The sequence below is a fragment of the Chelon labrosus genome (assembly GCF_963514085.1).
Source record: "Chelon labrosus genome assembly, chromosome: 18".
NCBI classification, from domain to species: Eukaryota; Metazoa; Chordata; class Actinopteri; order Mugiliformes; family Mugilidae; genus Chelon; species Chelon labrosus.
The window spans coordinates 13,964,925-13,985,212 of record NC_140351.1 but is presented as its reverse complement, the minus strand read 5'-3'; the positions used below and the strand labels follow the sequence as shown (position 1 = coordinate 13,985,212).

At 42.4% G+C, this 20,288-nt stretch overlaps 1 protein-coding gene across 1 annotated transcript in view; it reads right to left on the bottom strand.

Moving 5' to 3' along the window:
* Positions 1-781: 781 nt before the first annotated feature.
* gpr158a (G protein-coupled receptor 158a) overlaps positions 782-20,288 on the bottom strand; it is a gene marked incomplete at its 5' end in the record, with an annotated part of 61,116 nt that continues 41,609 nt past the window's right edge. Inside the window, 7 exons of the mRNA XM_084566776.1 lie at positions 782-2,619; positions 3,081-3,164; positions 3,267-3,413; positions 3,898-4,003; positions 6,638-6,776; positions 8,123-8,361; positions 9,704-9,813. Of these exons, the coding sequence (XP_084422902.1) occupies positions 802-2,619; positions 3,081-3,164; positions 3,267-3,413; positions 3,898-4,003; positions 6,638-6,776; positions 8,123-8,361; positions 9,704-9,813 (2,643 nt within the window). The 3' untranslated portion in view covers positions 782-801. The remainder of the gene's footprint in view (positions 2,620-3,080; positions 3,165-3,266; positions 3,414-3,897; positions 4,004-6,637; positions 6,777-8,122; positions 8,362-9,703; positions 9,814-20,288) is intronic.

Below are 20,288 nucleotides of genomic sequence, written 5' to 3'. Positions count from 1 at the left end.
GCACATACAGTACACCTCTGCAGACTTGGAAGCATTTTAATCTGCAGAGAACTACAATTAAATAGATCTAAACGAAAAAAGAAAAACATGTCTGAGTTTGGTCAGTGTGTGATAATCTGTGCGATCTCATGCTATAAGGTTAAAAGGAAGAGGACAAAATGTACAAGAAGGACAGAGGACAGAGTCTGTCCCCAGTGTTTAATTTATGGAGTTGGCTAAAGTGCTATAAACTGATTTTCCTCCTTCTGCGCCAAAGACACAAACTAATAAAAAAACTTTTACCGCCTCAAGACCAGCATCCCTCGATGCAAATGTCGCCTTATTCTTTGGCTTTTACTTTTGCTGTTTTAGACGTCAACCTTAATTTCACACTTCTTATTCATAGAAAAGCGTTTTTCTCTACATCTCTGCCGTCATATCATGCCGTCGCCCGAGAGCTGATGATACAAAACAAAAAGTAAGAGTTGGTTGACATGATGAACGTGTATGAAGTGGAAAGGCTGAATCAAAAGTTGCATAATTAGTTAGTCTACGATTTATCTTCAGGATTTTCCTGTAATAATCTGGAATGCTCATCATGACTTTGTTAAGTTGTTGTTTTGTTTTTTTTTGTACGTTTTACTTATTTCCAAAACAGGTAAAACTGGAACAAAACCTCGGAAAGGAAGGCAACTTGTGGAACTTGATCAACTTTGCTTCCAAGTCACCCTACTAATAGTAAAAAGTAATATTTAACGATTTCAAAGTGAAAAAAAATATACATCGATAACTATCATTTCAGTGGTCCATTAAGGTTTAGTGTCATGCCTTCTTGCTCGATATGCCGTCATCGAAGTCCCAGGGACAAACATCTGCCTTTTTCGGAGCGCTTCCAGCCCCGCCTTTCGCTACAGAAGCGCTGTTGTCTGTGCCTTTCTTATCCGACCTATCCTCAAAATCCCACGGACAAACCTCAGCCTGCTTCACTTTTGCTGCTCCGACGTTAGCGCTTTTCCTTTTCTCTATCAGCGGCACTTCCTGCTGACTCTCTACATCCCACGGACACACCTCGGCCATTTTCTGTTGGCTCACGTGTTTCTCTGAAGATTTACTCTTGTCCTTAGCTTTTGTTCTACTTTTCTCGTCATCAGTGTCTTTTAATTTCTCTCTCTCAAGTGTCCTCGCAGAAGGTGTGCCTTTCTTTTTTGAAGGGGACTCCTTGGTTTTGGGTGCTTGGGAGGGACTGGGTGTCCTCTCAGAACTTGGGGACACTGCGGTGCTGTCGTAGTCCCAGGGACATATGTCAGCTTTTGACGTTGGTGGCTGGAGTGGTGCTCCTACTTTGTGTGGATCTGAAAGGGTGCCTCTACCTCTCCCATCCACTGGCGAGTTACCCTTTTTCTGCTTTGTCATATCTGGCGACCGAGCTAACTCTGTTGTCTTTTGCGTCTCTTCAAAGTCCCATGGACAAACTTCTGCCACAGACTGCGATGGCTGGGTCTTGGACTGACTGGATATTTGTTGCTTTGAGCCTTCAACCGGACTGGCTTGACTCTCGCCTCCCTCCTCCCATGGACATATGTCAGCACGGACAGCCGTTGTCCTCTGAATCTCCTTTGAGTGCCTGCTACTCGATGGAGATTGATCAGAAGCTCTGTGCTTCTGAGATTTGCCTCCTTTGGTGCTACCCCCGTGAACTGTTGTGGTTTCCTTTGGTGCTATAGATACATGCTTCTGGACTTTGTTTTCAGACGGAGTTGGGAGATCTTCCACTTCCCAGGGACACACCTCTGAGAGATCATAGAGGTCTTTTCCCTTGTTGGGATCAGAGCAAATTGTAGGCTGGCTGCCACTAACAGGTTGTTTCATGATCCTGCCCTTTGCTGTAGTTTGTTTGTACTCGACCGACTGGCTGATACTCATCTTGGGTTGACACTCACTATCTTGTTCTGCGTTTGCTCTCGTATCTTTGCTCTTTGGCTGACTCTTCTTATTGCTGTCCTCTGGGCTCTGGGTCTTTCCAGTCAAACCCAAAGTCTTCTCTTTGGCGCTGGCGATGACACTGAGGGATTTCTGCAGCATGGAGGCTCTAGGGTGAATTGGTTTCTTGTCTGCTGTGAGATTATGGGCACTGGCAGACTTGCAGACCAAGGGAACAGATTCTGTAGATTCACTGGGGACATTTATGTTCTCACTAGACTTCTTCTTGACCAGCTTCTTGCCCATAAGTGTATCTAGGAGGGACCCTTCAGCTGTGTTTACCTCCATCTTGTCTGTCACCGAGCTGTTGGAGTCTTCACTCTGGTCACGGACGTGGTCATAGCTACTGTGGGACTTCTTCAGGGAGAAAACCTTGTTCTTCAGCGTCTCCTCCTTCGCCGGTTTCACTGGGTGAATCGGATCTAACGGGTTCTTCTTCAGCATGCAAATGCTGTTCCGATTGCTCCCGTGTTCTCCCGCCTCCTTGTCTTCACGGCTGCACTGACGGTGCACAGATTCGGGGATCTCAGTGATGCGTCTCATCAGTGACCGACCAAGCCCTTTCTTGGAGCTTCGCTTTTTCTGCAGATGAGGGTTGTTTGCCAGCATCTTCTTCCTCTTGTAAATCTCCAACTGGGAGTACAGTTTCTTCAGCTCTTCCTACACATCAATACAAAGACAGATGCAAATGGTGAGAGTCTTGTTAGTGACAACAAACTGCTTTAAATTAAGGATTTGTGATCAAAGCAGTGCTACAGAAAACAGACAGTCTACTGCACAGAGAACATGCAGTACAACTTCATGACACGTGACTACAAACAGTTGTTAAATAATGCACTATGGAATATCACAAGCGTGCTGAAAAAAAAGAAAAGACAGGACAGTCTTGGACAGCATCAAATAAGGAAACTGAGCTTTTTTAGTGTTAGGTCTGAAACAGCCTCTAAGGTCATGAATTATTTGTGTTTCTGTCTGTATCTCCACCCGAGACAATGAATGCTCTCAAGCAGCAGGATGTCATCGTAATACTCCTTCCTCTAGATAGTAGGCTGGAGGAAACCAAATCTTTTGATAGAGAGACTTCTTCAGCTCTAACAGGACAAACAGAAATCTCTGCTCACGTTGGTACGTTTTTCCCAAAGACTGTCGCAAGACCTTACGCCACAGCCATTAATAGAACTGAGATGGCCCATTTCGTCGGGTGTCTGCAATAAAAAACTGCCATTGCTCAGTATTTTTTGGAAGATTATGACGGTATCACCAGGTTATACAGTGGAAATGCAAAGGCACACGGCAGCGCTTCCTACCCGAATGTCTTCAGGGTCCAGGCTGTGCTCGCTCCACGCCGATGTTATGCTGCTGTTGAGGTACGACCCAGAGCGACCCATGTCCAGCTCGTCCTCGTAGGCCTCAGATGCTATGTCATCTCTCATGTGGGTGCCAGCAAACAGGAACTGAGGGAGAGGCGGGAAACTTACAGATTAACGATTAGCATGTAAATTAGCTAATAAAATTTGAGGTATATGAGAAAGAACAGTATTTTAGCTGTGTTTAATTGCAGGAGAGTACTGAAACGCCAGAGGAGGGCAATTTATTTGCAGATAGATAAGGTTGTCTTCTCTGATTGGTCATCTCCACTGGCCTGAGCCAGCTGATGAAGGCAGGGACATGAACATTAGAGAGAGCCTTTCACTGGACAGAAATCTGGTACACGCCCACAAGTGCAGGGCGAGTAATCAACATTTTTAAATAGTTTTCCAGGCAATGACAAACCAAAAATACCATTAACAACACCTACAAAAGTACATTTTTGTATTTGTTAGGCCAGATAATGGCCTGTGTGACATAAATAGTGCCATAAGGAATTTGATTTTAAAGGGGACTTTAATAACAAAAAGAAAGCTAAATCTGATGAAGTGTACTTCATAACATATTTACCTTAGGAATGAGTAGTAGACCCAATGTGACTGTTACAGTTAGGTGGGTGTGGGTGAAGAATAGTAGCAGGACCCAGTCTGGATGAAGCTCAGGAGCAAGGGTGAACCTGTCACAACGTTAACAGGGAAAAAACAAATAGTAGATAAAGAAATAAAGGAAGGAGAAAAGAAACTGAACCCCCCCCAGAGAGCAAACACAACAGCAGAGACATTCAGATATTTAGCTTACGTAAATCAAATATTTTAGCAGCTGCAGACAGCGTTAGTGTTTGTTATAGTCTGGAATATCTATAATTTTATGCAGCGTCATTAGTCAAGCCGCTCAGCCTCATCAGTGCGAAAGTATTTCTGTCTGCAGTTAGCGTCTTAGATACAGATGAAGCTGGTCGAGACGGAAACCAACAGCAAGAGTAGATTTATGCGCTGCCTGTCGAGTCATCCGTTCCACTGCCTCATATAATGTTCCACATGGGTGATCCTTTTGTCAGCGAGGACACAATATTTTCCCCGTTCTTTCAACCCGGATTCACGATAAAGGGGACTGACCTTGATCTGGACACAAGATAGGGTCTGTTTGTACATCAGACAGTAATACGCTGAGCTGACTGCGGCGCAGCAGTCGGTGGAAAACGAGATAATTACTGGGAGAAACAATAGTGGTGCGAGGAGGAGATCCAGCCTTTTATTTAAAATGAACTAACGGGCTTTCAGCGCAGTGAGATCATTACGTTGTTGAAGTTGGCAAATGGCTAATTAACAAAACTGTTACTGTGGTAATAGCTTTGAGGCATGAATGAAGGCAAAGGTCCAGCATATGAAATGTCCCAAAGCTTTGAAGTCTTCCCTCCTTCATGTTTTGTGAGGAGTTTCTGTGCAGATGAGGATTTAATAACCTTGGCATGCTGTCTCGTCACAGCCTGCAGCGCCTCACCGAAACACTCCCCATCACTCGCAAGATGACTAGCTGTGTTATATCCCCTTCATTTTCTCTCAGCATCCCATTCACACCTGGACCAGAATCAAACCCGATGGCTATCACAGCCAAGACGGAAGTCTGAGCTTTAACTGGTCACCACGGGATCTGACAGCATGTTATGGATGTAACACAAATGGACAATGGATTCCTCTAACAAGCCCCAGTGTACACTGTGGCCCCAGGTGGCAGCCAGTCTTCTTGCCACACGAGGCAACTGTCCCATTTATTAGCGGGCTCGTCTGGCCATTTACAGCACAGGAAAGCGTCACAACTAGGCATACGAGGCCCATGAAAAGAGTTGGCAAAGTAATAAAAAGGATCCAGATACTCAAAAACAATCAAATCTGTTAAAAACTCAAATTTCTTCTAAAAAAAAACCCTCCAAAACCATCAATTGATACACAATGTATTGGCAATGGATGTTAATTTACAACAGAAGGATGGTTGCCAATCATCAGCTATTTATGCTGTCTTGGAAAAAAAAACATAAATCATTCTGACATGCTTCATTAGGAAATAATGCGATGGAGCTGAGCTCTCAATTAGGGGGACTCCAGCTAGGAATGGCTGCGGCGGTGTCAGCTGAAACGTCTAATTTATAAACCGCATGGTGCAGCTACTTGACATGTAGACTGGAGGGAGTGGGCCGAATTCAAGACAATAAAAAAAAACGACTCCCAGAAGAACAGAGAACAGAACGCGCTTTTAGCCGGCGTTTGATGGAAATGAGACAATCTAGTGGATGACATGAACGTCAAAATGACAATAGCAAAAGAAATCTATCATATTAAGAGCGGAGCCGCTAACTGTAGGACCTCTTGTGAATTTAAGTGACAACATATGTATGCTGAACACGGCGTATCTGGTAGTAATTGTGTTAGTATTTTATCCTGGGATCTGGTTGCAATGTTCACAAAGTGCCAGGAACTCATATTTAAATAAAAAAGAGGATATAAAAAGAGGAGTCTAGCTTTGTAGATTTGTCCTTTTTCCTGCAGAGGTCTTAAAATATCTGCTTCCACGTCAATACAATGGAGATCATATATTTTGATAAATGTGCTCAGGGTTTAGAAGGGTGATACACCGTTGTGAGGTCTCTAGACGCTCATTGTGTTTGGAAAGACACATTGATTTTGGTTCAAAGATATTTTTTTGTTTTTTAAAAACATACAGTATATACATATTCAAAACCCCAAAATACATATAGATCTAGAGAGATGGGAGAACAACATACATATTATCGTCCAAAATTAGACTTTTACAACAGGAATGAAGCCATACTATTCAAACAGTATTAGCTGTGTATTTGTGCGATCAATAAAAGCCAGATATCGCTATATATCACACATTTTACCTCTTATAAATGAAAAGTTGAATTCAGAAATCTCCGTTTTAGAAAATACCATAATCCTGTAATTGTGAGTTCACATCATCTTTAAAAATTATACGGATAAATAAGAGAGAAAATATTGCTAAAACAAAATGTACAGCATTTAAAAGTCTCCCTGTTCAAACAGGATCTAAACATGATACCAAAAAACTAAACTGTCCTTTAATTTGTTGCAAGAGAGAGTGGAGAAAATGTGAAACGGCCCATTTTCATTCTCAGACCACTCATAACAAACCGACTGAAATACTGAATGCACTGCACTGAAGCAAGATTATAAAATGATTTTTTGCCATTTGAAAAGCCTCATCTTGACAGTCATTTTAATTCACACACGCCCACTGGGGAAGCCAGACGACCGGGAGCGTTATATGTTACCTGATGACGTAGAATATGGCCGACAGGACAAGCTCGTTGTGAACAGCGATGGCCATGTAGCGAGGCTCGTGGAAGGCCGACGGCACGGTCCGCACGGCGTAACACAGGTACACCGCCCACAGCAGGAAGAGGAACTCAGCTGTTGGAGCGACAACGAGAGAGAAGCGGTGAACACAGCGCAGGTCATTTCTGTGAAAAACCACCCACTTCACTCACAGTTCAGAGCACTCATCTCATACAATACGCAGGAAAATTCCCTGTTTAACAAACTCATTTGTCACAGCTGTGGTTGTATTCTCAGGACAATAAATGAATCCCCGTGCACCTCTGTGGCAGCCCCGTGTAATGTTTCCTCGGTATCCAGCTCCACAACAGTAAACACGCTGGTATGGCCCGCCTGAGCTGTACGGCTGAATCATGTGTTCCTCACTATAGGAACAGGGAGCTCAGACTGACTGATAACTGGAAGGCTCAACCTCTGTTAGGCTATGTCCATGATGGGCTCCTGTTTATTTGCAAAGTGAGACAGGGTAATCAAAATTTTGATGTGGATTTTTCAGCATTTGTGAGAATTTATTAACCATTGTGTCCTTGGTTACGACACCACATTAAAAAACATATATATTTTTTTTTCAAACACCAAGAATTCTGGTGAGTCAATATGAACACGAGAAAAAAAATCTAATCTTAGTGGTGTGAACCTTAACAATTAATCTTTACTGGCTGGGAGCTCGTCTTTTTTATGGATTTGTGTTTGTGAAGAAAATAAAAACAAAGAAATATGCAGAATGATTTACTGGAGAGAGAACGCAGGTGCGGATTTTTAACTCTGGAAGATTTATTGCGCCTCTGCGTGTGTGAATTGATGATGTAGATTAAGGTGACGTCAGAGCTGACCTACACATCCATATCACTGTACCAAGCTATTTTTACCTCCTAATAACCAGATGAAAACACGTCCTCAGTATACAGTATCACAGCCGGTCGGCTCTGCCGGGGGTCCATCTGTTTTCCCAGAAGTCAAAAAGGACTTCGGCTCCCTCTCAAGAAGCCTGAGTCAGCAGACATAAACCAGCATGCACATTTGCTCAAAACAAGATGCTGCTCCCCTCTGAGCGTCTTTGATTTCTCATCCGTCTTCATCTGCTGCTGGTTGCCCTCTCCTCCGTGCGCAACACAGGAAAACATCCAAATGTGTAGCATCAGGATAGAGGATTAATGTCTTCTCTTGGGAAACATAAGAGCATTGCCAAATGTACATGGAGGAACTGTCTTACTCAACTAGCTTCACCTCATCGCTCACTCTTCCCCTCATCTGTCTTACTTTCCTTCAACGGCAACAGCTATCATGCCTGACAAATTACTTCTTGATTTCATGCCATGGATCCCTCAAATAACCCATGTTTTCTCATCAACGCCAGGGTGTAAGGTATTTAAATCTATCTGCACCGTCCTGCGGAGGCAGACATCGGCGGCAGGGCTTACCGACAGCCATCATGTAGTCCCAGCGATCCAGGAGGCACATGCTAAACTGCAGCCCGTCGGGCGTGTAGCCCACGTCGATCAGAGCCAACTTCCTGTCGGGGTTCTGACAGACGGCAGATGTCCAAGCCACCAGGAACCAGCAGACGATGAGCAGGATGATGCCCAGCAGACGCAGCACTCGCCAGCTGGTCATATAGGGGATCCTCTGCGCTGTACGGGATAGGAACACCTTCAGCACCCTGTGGAGGGAGAACTGTAGACTGAGAAGGCTATAAAGAAGAAAGGGTCCTTTAAACTACGATCATTCTGTAAGGAAAAGACAGAATCCATTAAAGGATAATGTCACCCTTGCTGCAGATCATCGCTGATATGTCCATCTTTGTGTACAGCCATTGGCTAGATCTCAATCTGCTTATCTCCCAAGTGGTTACAATCCTTCCCTAAATTCCCCTAAATATCTTCTGATGCATGAACACCACAAAACCAAAGATAACTTGACTTGCTGGTATTCCCAAAGACATTTTACGACCCATCCAAGTAAATTCTTCAGTTCTAAAAGACTAATGTAAGGAAGGAAGTTAAGGATTTTATTAAGAACATCTGTGTGTGGTGTCCACCTACAGTAAAACTCACAGGTCTAGGGTTTGTAATAAACAGATGCCCACCTGTAATTGGAGGAATTTGAGGAGCTTCTTCAGTGGAAGGTACTTACTTATTTTTTGACATACCAAGACCTGGATGAACGAGAACAGCCATGTACCGACAATTTGTTAGGTGTTTTTTTGTCTAATACTAGATTTTTGTCTTTTATTGTCTTAATATAATTCAATATTTCAAGCAAACATATCATAGTATACCACGTGACAAACGCAAAGGCCGTATGACAGGAACTAAGGGCCACCACTATTCTTAGGCTCTGCCCTTCATGCACACTGATGAAGTGTCCACCACGCTCGCCCGCTAATGAGCCCCCCATCAAAAATTGATCTGTGCAATATGTTAACTTGCACCTTTAAGGGTTTACTCAGCTCCCGCTCGCATTAGCCACATCCTCTTAATCAGTTTCTCCATTAGGCCATTTTGACAGATTTACCTGACAAAAAAAAAAAGAAAAAAGAAAAAGCAGCAGACAGATGCACAATTTCAAGTGCATAAATACAGCAGACCACCCCCCTGTCTCATTAACAGCTATTCACTGCTGGATAAACCCCCCTCTCTGCATCCTCCGGCAGTCCTTTCTCTGCTCCTGCTCTCGCATGCATTCGTCTCTCGGTTTGACTCTTGCCAACCATCATTCAGGCCTTCGTTATATATGGAGATCATTTGGGTCCAAAGCATCCCGTGTTTCCTTAATTACTTTAACTTGGCGATTTCTCTCCTCCACTAAATGAGGCAGTGAATCCACTCCTAAACATGTACAGCAGCACAGCCCGGTGATGAAGTAGCTGAGAAACGTGCTGCCTCGACACTCTCACTTTTACAAGGAATTAAGGCGTAAGACACAGTGTAATTTAAAGAGGTCGATGTAATCCGATAGTCATTTCCTGGAATTGTCAATGATGCTGGACGAATGTGCAGTACCTGTACAGTTTAAGAGTCAGCGTCCCGTAGACGGTAGCGAATCCCAGCAGCCGAACCCAACGCAGCAAGATGCAGCGGAAAACGCTCGGCTGGAAGTAGAGGATCCCGACCTGCAAGAGGACAGAAGAAGCATTAAATAATAAAGGTTTGAAAAAGACACAAAAGACAATTAAGTGAAGAAGTTGCCCAACTGTGAGCGTTTCCCATCTAAATGAAAATGGGTCCTCCGTCTCTGGGAAATTAAATTCAGAGTCGTAGGATGTTGCTGCCTCATTGTGCTCTCAGTGGACGTCTCTATAAACAGTGAAGTAATCTTATTTAAATGTTCCAGCTTTAGCATCTAGCCACCGCATGAGTGGGTTTATGCAGTTTGGTTTACAGTACGTCGTATTATTAATCATTAAGTCACTTTGTTGTCAGTTACAGCCTCTGTTACTCAACTCAACTTACGTGTTATAAATGCCGTCACATTACCCACCGACACTTTTAACTACACAAATAACATCACTGTCTTCTGGTCTTTATCAGATGGAGTTTGCTCAGCTTGTGACACGTCTCTTGACATGTAAGATAAGCAGTCGACCTCTTGTTCTAGACAACCAAAAAGCCAAGCAGCAAAGTTACATCTGCTGATAAGTGATATGGCTGAAAGGTCTGAGCAAGGCTTCTTATCCTTGAGTTGGATTTACTAGTCAGGCTGCTGTGGTCAGGGTCAGGACTAAACCAAGCGGCAACCTCCGGGGCTTAAAAAATTAAACTTGAGCTTGGCTCCAAAACTAAACCCAAAGGAAAGTCCTCTTCTTGCATCTCACAGGGCTGGATAAGGCGAAACGTCACGCCTAATGCAATGCAATGTCACTGCTGGTGGGGATGAGTCATCACTATTTTCAGGTCAAAGTTTCTCCAACACATTTTTATAGTTTCAGATTTGACACTGTCCAAAAACTGTCCAACAAGCAGTGCCTGTAAGCCAGTGCTTTGAAATCATTGTAGCATACAAGTAAACAAGCTCTTAACATGTAAATCAATGCATAATATAAAGGTTAAGCATGAACGACACTATGCGATATCTCAAATAAAACCTTGAATGGACGAAAGACAGAGTGATTTTTCTACATTTAAAATACTCACTGTGATCATTTTAAGCGTTCAACTATTACTAACCGTGGTAAAACTATTTTTTCTCAAGAATTTAACCCCTTAGATGTCAAAGAGAAAATTTATGAACTGCATTAGTCATAATAAGTGCAGTGACATTTTTTTTTTAACCACCCTTGGCGTTACAAAAGAAAATCCATCTGAGCCTGCTAACATCACAGAAAGCTTGCCCTTGAGACACAGAAGAGGGCATCCACCGACGTTCGCTACAAAGACCTAGAAACTCACTGAAACTGCGCCCATCCGTTCACGACGCCAAAGCGAGCTGATGGTCTTCCAAAGACATGAAAAGAGCCAGAACAAACAGACAGAAAAAAAGAAAGAAACAAACATCTGAGGCAACATAATTATCTGTCCGTTGCAGATGTGCAGCGATTTCCCCTGTGGGATTGTTAATGTTAATCGGATTAGCTGAGGCATTAATACGTTCCCTTAGGCAGCGGCGAAGACGCAGGCATGTGGATATTTTTGCTCACTAGGTTTGAGTCAGTTAAGGGACACCGAGGACCCCACGGGAAGAACGGTGGCCCACATCCTCATCTGCTCGCAGACGCCGGCCGAGCAAACAGAGAAACTTCTGACTCAAACAAAGCATGCTCCAGTTGACTCAGCTCTGCAATGGGAATCTGGTACAGAGCAAATAATAAATAGAGGACTGCTGAGTTGTTAATCTTAAAGCCATACGGGGTGTTTCAGCCTGAACTGCATCCTTGGCAAGACTGAAAAATCTCAAAAAATACTTTTTAAACAATCACTGGAAGCTCCCTTTCACTGATGGGGTTAAGGTAAATATCTAAATAACAATGTGTGGTTGCTCCTAGGTGCAATCCTTTTGTTGTTTTTTACAAAATAAAGCACAAAGGCACAGGAGCTGATAAAAAGATAGCAGGCCTGGCAGGCGCTGAGCAACTTGCTGACGCACATTTGTGTCCACGGGGACATAAGAGGGCACAGGAAGATGAGTAAAAACGCACCAGGGGAAAACAGAGCTCATGACTCCTTTTTAGATAAACGACCAAATAGCAGCTGCATCTCGATCACGTGCCAGTTTAAGGCTGGTGTTGTTTGCGATGAGACCGAAACAGGGAGGTGTTATCAGCAGCACTCGTCCCTTGAGGCTCCAGATGATCTGAATGAGCCGTCATGAAAAGTTTCTTTTTTTTTTTTTAACACATTTAACAGTTTGAGCTTCTCTTTAAATGGTGTTATCTCACCTTCTGGTTATTTTAACCAGACAAAACCACAATGGAAAAGTTTAGTTTTTAATCACACAACACATTTTGACAAGTTTGAACAAGAGTTTTTGTCAGAATCTGATTTCTAGCCGCACCACTTAGAAGTAACGCAATTGAGGAGTTGATGGACATATGACGCAAACACAGGTAAACACCAAATGTTTACCACAAAAAAAACCCACCAGGCTTGGAGCGTCCATTAAATTCGGGCACAGAAATTGACTCTTTAGCCCTGTTCATACACTAGAAGTATGTTCATGTTCTGCTCGTTTCAACAAACATTCACAACGTTTGGGGTGGGAAATATACAAGAACGTTACCCAGATAACTAGAGCCTCGAACGAGTAAACAGCTATCATCTAGAAAGCACTGGGCTATGAGCAAATAACTGGTCAGGGATTTAGGTTGATATTTCTGAGTCAAACTGTTGGAACAACTACGCCAGTTGAAGACAAATAAGACAAGTAAGTCTTACCAGCAAATGCTAGCATGGTAACTTGGTGAACGTTAGCATGTTGGAAAGCTATTGTTAGCATTTAGCATTGTTTGTGATTTATACTCAGCTTTAACCTTTCAAGGTATAGCTTACTAAACGTCTTGGGTCTACCAGAGAATGGATGTATAATGTAGAATTACGAAATGACATACATGTAAGTGTAAACAAAGCAAAATATGTTTCATATTTTAGTTTTGTTCCTTTTAGACACCAGCAAAAAATTCTGGCAAGCCAAGCTTTTAGTTTCTGACCGTGAATATTACAGAATATGATGAGGCTCACGTTTAAGCGTTCACTGTAACACAAAACTAACAATTCATTCCCCCAGGACTCTCAGCTCTCCCCTGTTCATTTGATACAATAAAGTATATCCCCAACCCCCAGCGTCCCCCTCTGACCAATGTCAGTACTCATATTTTAGAGCACAAACAATCCAAGTTATTGTCCTCAAATATCACCATGACCCTCATGTGTAATTCCTCAGACAAACCATTTGTTCTGGCCCTACAATTTCTATCAGCAGGGCTGCTGAGAAGCGTCTGGCCCTGATCCTCAGACAGGTTTCTCTTAACGCCAGCGTGCATAAAGAGTAAGATCAGTTTCTGCCCTCCTTCTCTTTTGAAACCTTCCATTAATAATCAATGCTAAGTGCTGGGAATCTTGGATTCAGGGCTGTGGGAAAGGGAAGGGATCGAGTGTTATGCGTGAATGTGTGTGTGTGTGTGTGTGCATGTGCGTGCAAGTGTGTGCACGCGACTGAGTGCACGCGAAGGGATTAAGAGGAGCTGGATGCTGTATACCTATCTAATGGACATCAATATAGAGGAGACAATTATCAACTAATCTCGAGCCGCCACGCTCCACCCCTGTATGTCTCGTCTCAGTTACAGCACAGGAAAGGCTTCAGGAAATGCTGAGTGCAGCTCTATTACCACCAAACATTTGAAAATGAGTTGAATATTCCAGGTTTCCTGATCAGTCTTTTAAATTGGGTTAAGTAAAGTTTTTCCCGGTGTCCCTCTGTTCAAATTTCATATCTGGAACTGGGGACGTTTTTAGAAAATGTCTAGAGTTTTGTTTTGTTTTCAGGCAGGTGAACATGTCCCAGAGGAATATGTGCCTTGATGATGAAGTTGTATCTCCTGGCCTGGCCTCCAGGCTCTCCAGACACCTGATTTAACAAAACCAGGTTCTGCATTCACCCTTTCGAAGCCAAATCTAATCACGTGAAACCCCCAAAACAGAGCATAGTGTTCTCCAGACAGGCTCTTCAGCAGAGTAATATTTAGCTGCCGTACGCAGATTAAACTTTGTGAAGTTGTGGAAGTGCACAATGGCACATTTGTAGGAGTGCTGGATGGCTAAGTGGCTGACGGAAGCACTCCTCCATGGCTTATTTTACCCTTGAGGCTTCATTTTTGTTTATTAATATGAAATTATTTACCGGCAACCTTATGCCCAGATCACACCTCTCCCTGACACGAAGGGCATGAAATTCAGACCACATGTTTGCAAAGAAAAATTGATTATTTAGTTACCTGCTAAATAATCAGGTTGTTCCAAATTTTAAAGCTTTAGATAATTTGGGAAACATGCTTATGTTGTATAGCATGTGTATGTTTCACAGAAAGGAAGGAAAATCCTCCTATGAGCCGATCTAAAGCTCTCTCATCGAAACTTTAAAACCTTCTTTTATTATATATAATTTCATTTTATTTATTTAACCATCCAGTCACATAAACACTTTGTAAAGTTCTCCTCGCCCCAGCTAAAGTTCAGTTTTCTTTTATCCGAGTTGACGTTTCATAAAGGACAAGATATTAACCTGACAGCGGATGTTAGAACGCATGCTCCCGTCGCTGCTGATGTTCCGATGAAGACGACTTATGGGACAGTGAGTAAGCAGGTGGGTGATTTGCTTTCTGGACGCTGACGAGAGCTGCTGGCTGTTGATGGAAGTATCAGATGTTGTTATGAGTTTTAACCTGTGACAGCTCCAACAGCATCGAGAAACAAAAAGAGTGCGTGTGTGTGAGGTTGAGGAAGAAATTATATATATGTACTGTTTATTCTGATCTGATTCTGATTTGCTGTGTTACTGTGAAGAGTTCCCTGTACTTGTGTCTGTTAAGTTTTGCTTCCCTTGTGTTTTAGCTTCTGCGGTTGTTTGCTAGACCCTCAGTTGTTTTATCTGTGGCTCGTTCCCAATTAGATGTGTGTGTATTAAGTACTTTCTCTGCCCCGGTCCACCTCTGTCTATTTGGTTAACAGTGATTTAACAGAGGCGAAGGTACCAGTGAATATGGAGGGAGTCCGAAAGCACAGACAGACATACATGACAAGCGCAACATTCGCTCACCCACTTACTCATTCAATCAACGCTCGGTCACTTAATTTGCGGTTATCTTTCATTCCTAATCATCTCTCATTTCAGCACCCACCAGCTGGCTCCGCACACACATTCAGTGGGCTGGATACCCACTCCAGCGTGTCCCTGCTGATGCAATCGTGACGCAAGCCAGCCAGCTGTGGAGCGAGCAGCAGCTTTCCAAGGAGCCATCGTGATGTCGGCCATGTTCGCAGAAGTTTTGTTGAGTTTCTACGTTTGGCAAAGACTGTGCACATTCTGCTCCACTTACTGTTATGTTATAGAAATCCTAAGAATGGAACACAGGAGTCTGTTACATCAGCTAAATGCAAGTGTGAAGCCAGTACCAACTCATCACCATGGGCTGTTTACATATATTACATATATTAGTTGATATTAGTATTCATTATTCATTAAGTATATTTATAGTACAATCTGTAAAAATTGGCCGGGAAATGAGGTGAGCAGTGTTGTTGAAAGTGTTGGAGTGTCTTGGCATCATCATCTTTTGAATTAAATCAACAATGTCAATGAAGCTGGGTGAAAAAACATATATTTTTGGCAGATCTGACACTCCACAGCAAGCAGGACCACTTTGCAAATGTCAAAAGCTGGAATATCTGATCAGAATGAGTTCAAATATTGTCTGTTTAAACTTAGCCAGAATGATTTCAAGAGACAACTTAAAGCCTAGTTGAAGGGACAGATGTTTCATCAGCTTACTTCTGCTGCTGTCACTATTGTTAAGCGTTAACCTTAACTGGAGTAGCCAGGTTTACCGCGTAAACATAAACCAAGCCAGTGGGAACTTTAATGCCATGAAAACACAAACTTTCGAGCTCTAAAAGGGGTCATGTGAGGATTGAAACACACCCCGGACCAAAATAAGACATCCCACTAGAAGCGCCACAGAGATCAAAAATAATTTTGTGCTAGGCCGCTTCAGATAATTAGCTCTCACTGTAGGACAGAAGGGACATATTCAAGAATTTAAAAGAAAGGAAGTGGGTGGATTCTTTTATTAGAGTTGTGCAGGTAGCAGAAGAGCACCAAGAAGCAGCAAGCAGGTGTAATTAAGTTGTAATGTGTAGATAATAAAGATGCTAATGTGTGAGTGCAGGGTTTTCCGAGCAAAGCCTCAGGGATTGATCCCCCTTCACTTGAAGGTCACATATTGATCACACGATGTCAGACCTCTTCCTCAACGCCATGAAAGGAGTACACTGCTCTCAGCAGAGAGTAAAAATACCAAGCTGTGGTCGGTTATATATTTTCTTTCTTTATCCTGTTACATCGTTAACTGATTACACGCTAAAGCTCTGACCACCGAGCTCAGCTACACAGATAATAAGCAGTTATCAGTGATCACGCTTTATTGATGTAAAAGGTCTATTTGTGTTCAAGAGCAGTTTTTCTGCGTATGGGAAAGCAATCCTGTCATCTAGCCTCTAAAAATAGAATAAATTGCACTCTGGTCACGTGACCAATATTAACACCTTTATTCAATCTGCTTTTAGCTCTGCCTTTGGTCTCCACTAGCACATGAGCAGTAGTGGATTTATCAGATCTTTCTGAAAGAAAAATGTTGTCTGCTGGAGCTGGAAACTAGTCTGAGAGGAGCAGTGAGACCATAAAACTAAACCATGGGCAGCAAGAGACCAGAGGCAAAACACCTTGGGTGACATAAAGTGGGCGGGCAGCAAACTCTCAAACTCAACAATAATTTATTTATTTATTTATTTATTTTTGCATACATATAACTACAAGTTCACCATGGCAATAGCGGGCTAGATAGCGGGTAAAACAAGACGGAGCAACGGCAGCATTAGCTGTATTTTATTCTCAAATAAGAGAGCTGTGGTAATCTATAATGCACGGGTTTGATCCGAAAAAGAGGGGTTACCCAGGCAACCAGAGCCTAGAACATAGACTAGTGACTAGCCACAACACGGTGACCAGCAACCAAATCGTTTTATATGTGGAAGGGGCTTAACTGTGATTATTAATTAGTAAACGGTACCAACAAATTACTCTGTGTTTAAGTTTGATATAATAAAACTACAAAAAAAAAAAAAAACATTGCTGTCGAAGGTCTTTATTCACAAAATTGTGTTTTCCTGCTAAATCACACCTGATGGCATAAAAACATGCAGCGTAGATGCTGATATAGGTGACTGGCTCAGCAACTTAGCTCGGTTGCATCAAATTTGATGCTGCTGATGTGAATTTTAACATCTGCGTTCAGTGACTCGTTGTTTTGAGGCTAATAATATAGTAATAGAGGTTGGGGCATGTACTATTTCTACTACTTTTGGTTTTTCAGATATGTTTTCTTAAGTTTGCTACCCGATCAGAATCACTCTTCTGTCCTTAGAGCTTCATTCTTCAAAGGTTTTAACTTGCAAAGGTCAATTTCATTAAAATTTAGGGGTACCAAATACTGTTTGACAAAAAAAAAAATAAAAAATCCTGTTTGAAACGTTAGATGCCTAAAAATCACTGAACTGCTCTATTGTTTTTCCTTGTTTTACTCTGTACTACTGCCTGTATATCATTTTTTTGTAGTTTTACGTCAATTTTGTGTTCTCTATAATATTGTGAAATTTAAATATTAAGGTGGAGGCTTAAAATAAACCCACATGGGTTATCTGCTTGTCCCTGTACAGCAGGCTATAATGTCTGTGAAGGTTCTCAGTAATCCAGGTCATGATATATCCAAAAAAAGTTTAAAAAGGGCAACTGGACTTACAGTTTGATGAGAAGATGTTTCACCACTCATCTAAGTAGTTTCTTCAGTTCTAGGGGACTGGTGGGAAGTTTGAGGTTTAAAATAGTAAACTCGTACTGAAACATGCTCGTTGTGTAAACAACCAGAAACCTGTGCAGCTAATTTTAATGTTAATGGAAATTAGCTGCACAGGTTTCTGGTTGTTGTGTATCAGACTATAATGTAATCTTTGCTTTTCTTATTTTTAAATCATGCATAATAAAATGAATTATTTACTGTCTGATTTGCTGTATCGGTTCCGTCAATTTCAGAAAATAGTAGAGGGCTTGAGCAGAAATTCTAAATTATGATTTAAATGGTTGCACATTTTCAGAGTTGGCAGCAATGAGAAGCAGAAGAGCAACTTCGTTCTAATGCAGCACTTACCAAAATTAAAAGCCAAAATAAAACCTCATATATTAGTCATCTGTCACTGATGCAGTCTAAACACAACTACAAACTGAGTTCTGAAAACGTGAGACAGTACCAGCCAAAAGAACAGACAGTGCTGAGCATGAGCCTTTTGTTATCACAGTTTCTTTGGAAACTGCTACCAGCTAAAAGGGAGAAAAATGACTTTGAGGCATTTAGTGTGTCTGTCTCCATTTGAGTAGAGAATAGGATGGCGCAGCCTCGGGAATCATTCTGTCACAACAAAGCTCTCATGCTACTTTTAATGTTTTGACATGAAATAGTGACAGCCATCAGGTCCGCCCATGCCCCGCTTTTTCTGGTCATCATCTCCAGCTTATTCCCTGTCTCTCGTCCCTTTTTTTTCTAATTTATGAAACACCTTCAGTATGAGAGAGTGGGAGGGAGCACCGGTGGGAGGTGGGGTGTTGTAATAGCAATAGATCCATTTTTATATGAAAGCTGACACTCACTGCCACATGGGAAGGGCAGCTTTCTGTAGGGAGGTAATGGTTTCTTCTCCTCCTGCTGCTCCCGGAGGTGGGCTGAGTGTAAATTACATCCAGCTCGGCCTCTGCACAGTCAAGACCAGAGCCGACTCGCACTTACCTCCCACAATTCCCTTCCCTCCTCATCACCAGTTAGATCCAGAAAGATATTCCCATCTTGCCAGGGCACAAAGAGGCGTATCAGATGGAGGGGCCAGCCTACATGCAGTGTTGCTATCTTTATTTTTCCGATCTCTAATACTTTCTATCTCTGTGCTCAGGTAAGTAGAAGAAACACTCCAGCTGCAGCAGTTTCGTCTTCAGCTTAGTGACTGTATGTTCAGAGCGAATCCTCAGGATTTTGCAGAAGCAGAAAGGGAAGTAGAGTGTGAAGGAAGGGCTGCAAATCCACACAGCGACTCTCCAGATCCACTTAAGTCAGATTGAAAGTGTCAGGACGGCTTGGACGGAAGACAGAGCAGAGCAGGGCAGAGAAACGGCTGGCAGACTGTGTTTCATGGCTTGTCAGGTCAAAACACATTACCCCTGGCCATACTGTTTCTCATTAGCCCCCTGATGCGCTGTGAAGTCCTGCCCGTCTGCCTGCCACGCACGGCAAAGCCCCGGAGTTGGGCTGAGGTGGCACCTTGGCCCAGCTGGGCACCAAGACGATGCTGAGATTGGACAGGTGGAGGGACATGGAACGAGGGACAGAGGAATAACACGCAAAATATGACTAATTTAAAAATCACTAATGTTTTCTTGGGTTATAAACTCACAAATGTCCTCTACTCCGCACCCAACAAAAGTATGGATGAAAGGCAGAAGAAGGAGTCAAGTAAACATTCAGAGAAAAGCGTCATAAGTTTAGGCAGCTCTCAACTTATCACATAAATAACAAAACATACAGTCTGTCCTCATCAGAAAAACCCCAGACAACCTCTATTATGTCTAATGTACTAGTGCACATATGGCTTTATGGAACATGTGTGGCTGAAAGCAGCGTATCCATCACCAACGAGGTCAGGACAACAACAAAAGACTCTCATCTTGAAACACAAATCATCTTTCTTACCACCTTAACCAAGTCTTACCGGCATTTAGTTTCTTCAACCAACTGGTTTTAGTTGTGTGACATTAAACCAAACTGAACCTTGAGTGTAGCAAGTAACCGCTCAGAGAAATTAGATTTTTTTTGTCACTTGATGATTTTGTAAAGTAGAAAAGTTAGAGAAATCTGATAAAACACTAATTGAGGTAATTTATAAAGCCTCTATCAAGCTTTGTTTTTTGGATACAATCACTTTTCTTCTTTTAGCGCTCTACAGCAAAGAAAAAGTCCCACCAACAGTCATCTGTGTTTGTCCTGTCTGTTATTACTTTTTTAGTCTACAATCCTGTAAACGAATAATTTTTATGTGGGGCATCACAAACTTTTCTGGGATGATTCCTCTGTTTTATTCTTCCTAAATACCAGAGACAGCGAGTTCTTAGAACCCGAGTTACATTAGTAACCCTCAATTCTGTAGGCTACTTTGTCTCGACCACAGTAAACAGTTGCTCACCTAATCTAAACACATTTGCCTGGAGCTGATTAGCTTAATCAACATCTTGTGAACTTATCTGGCTTGAAGGTAACAGTTTAACATTTACATGTAAAAA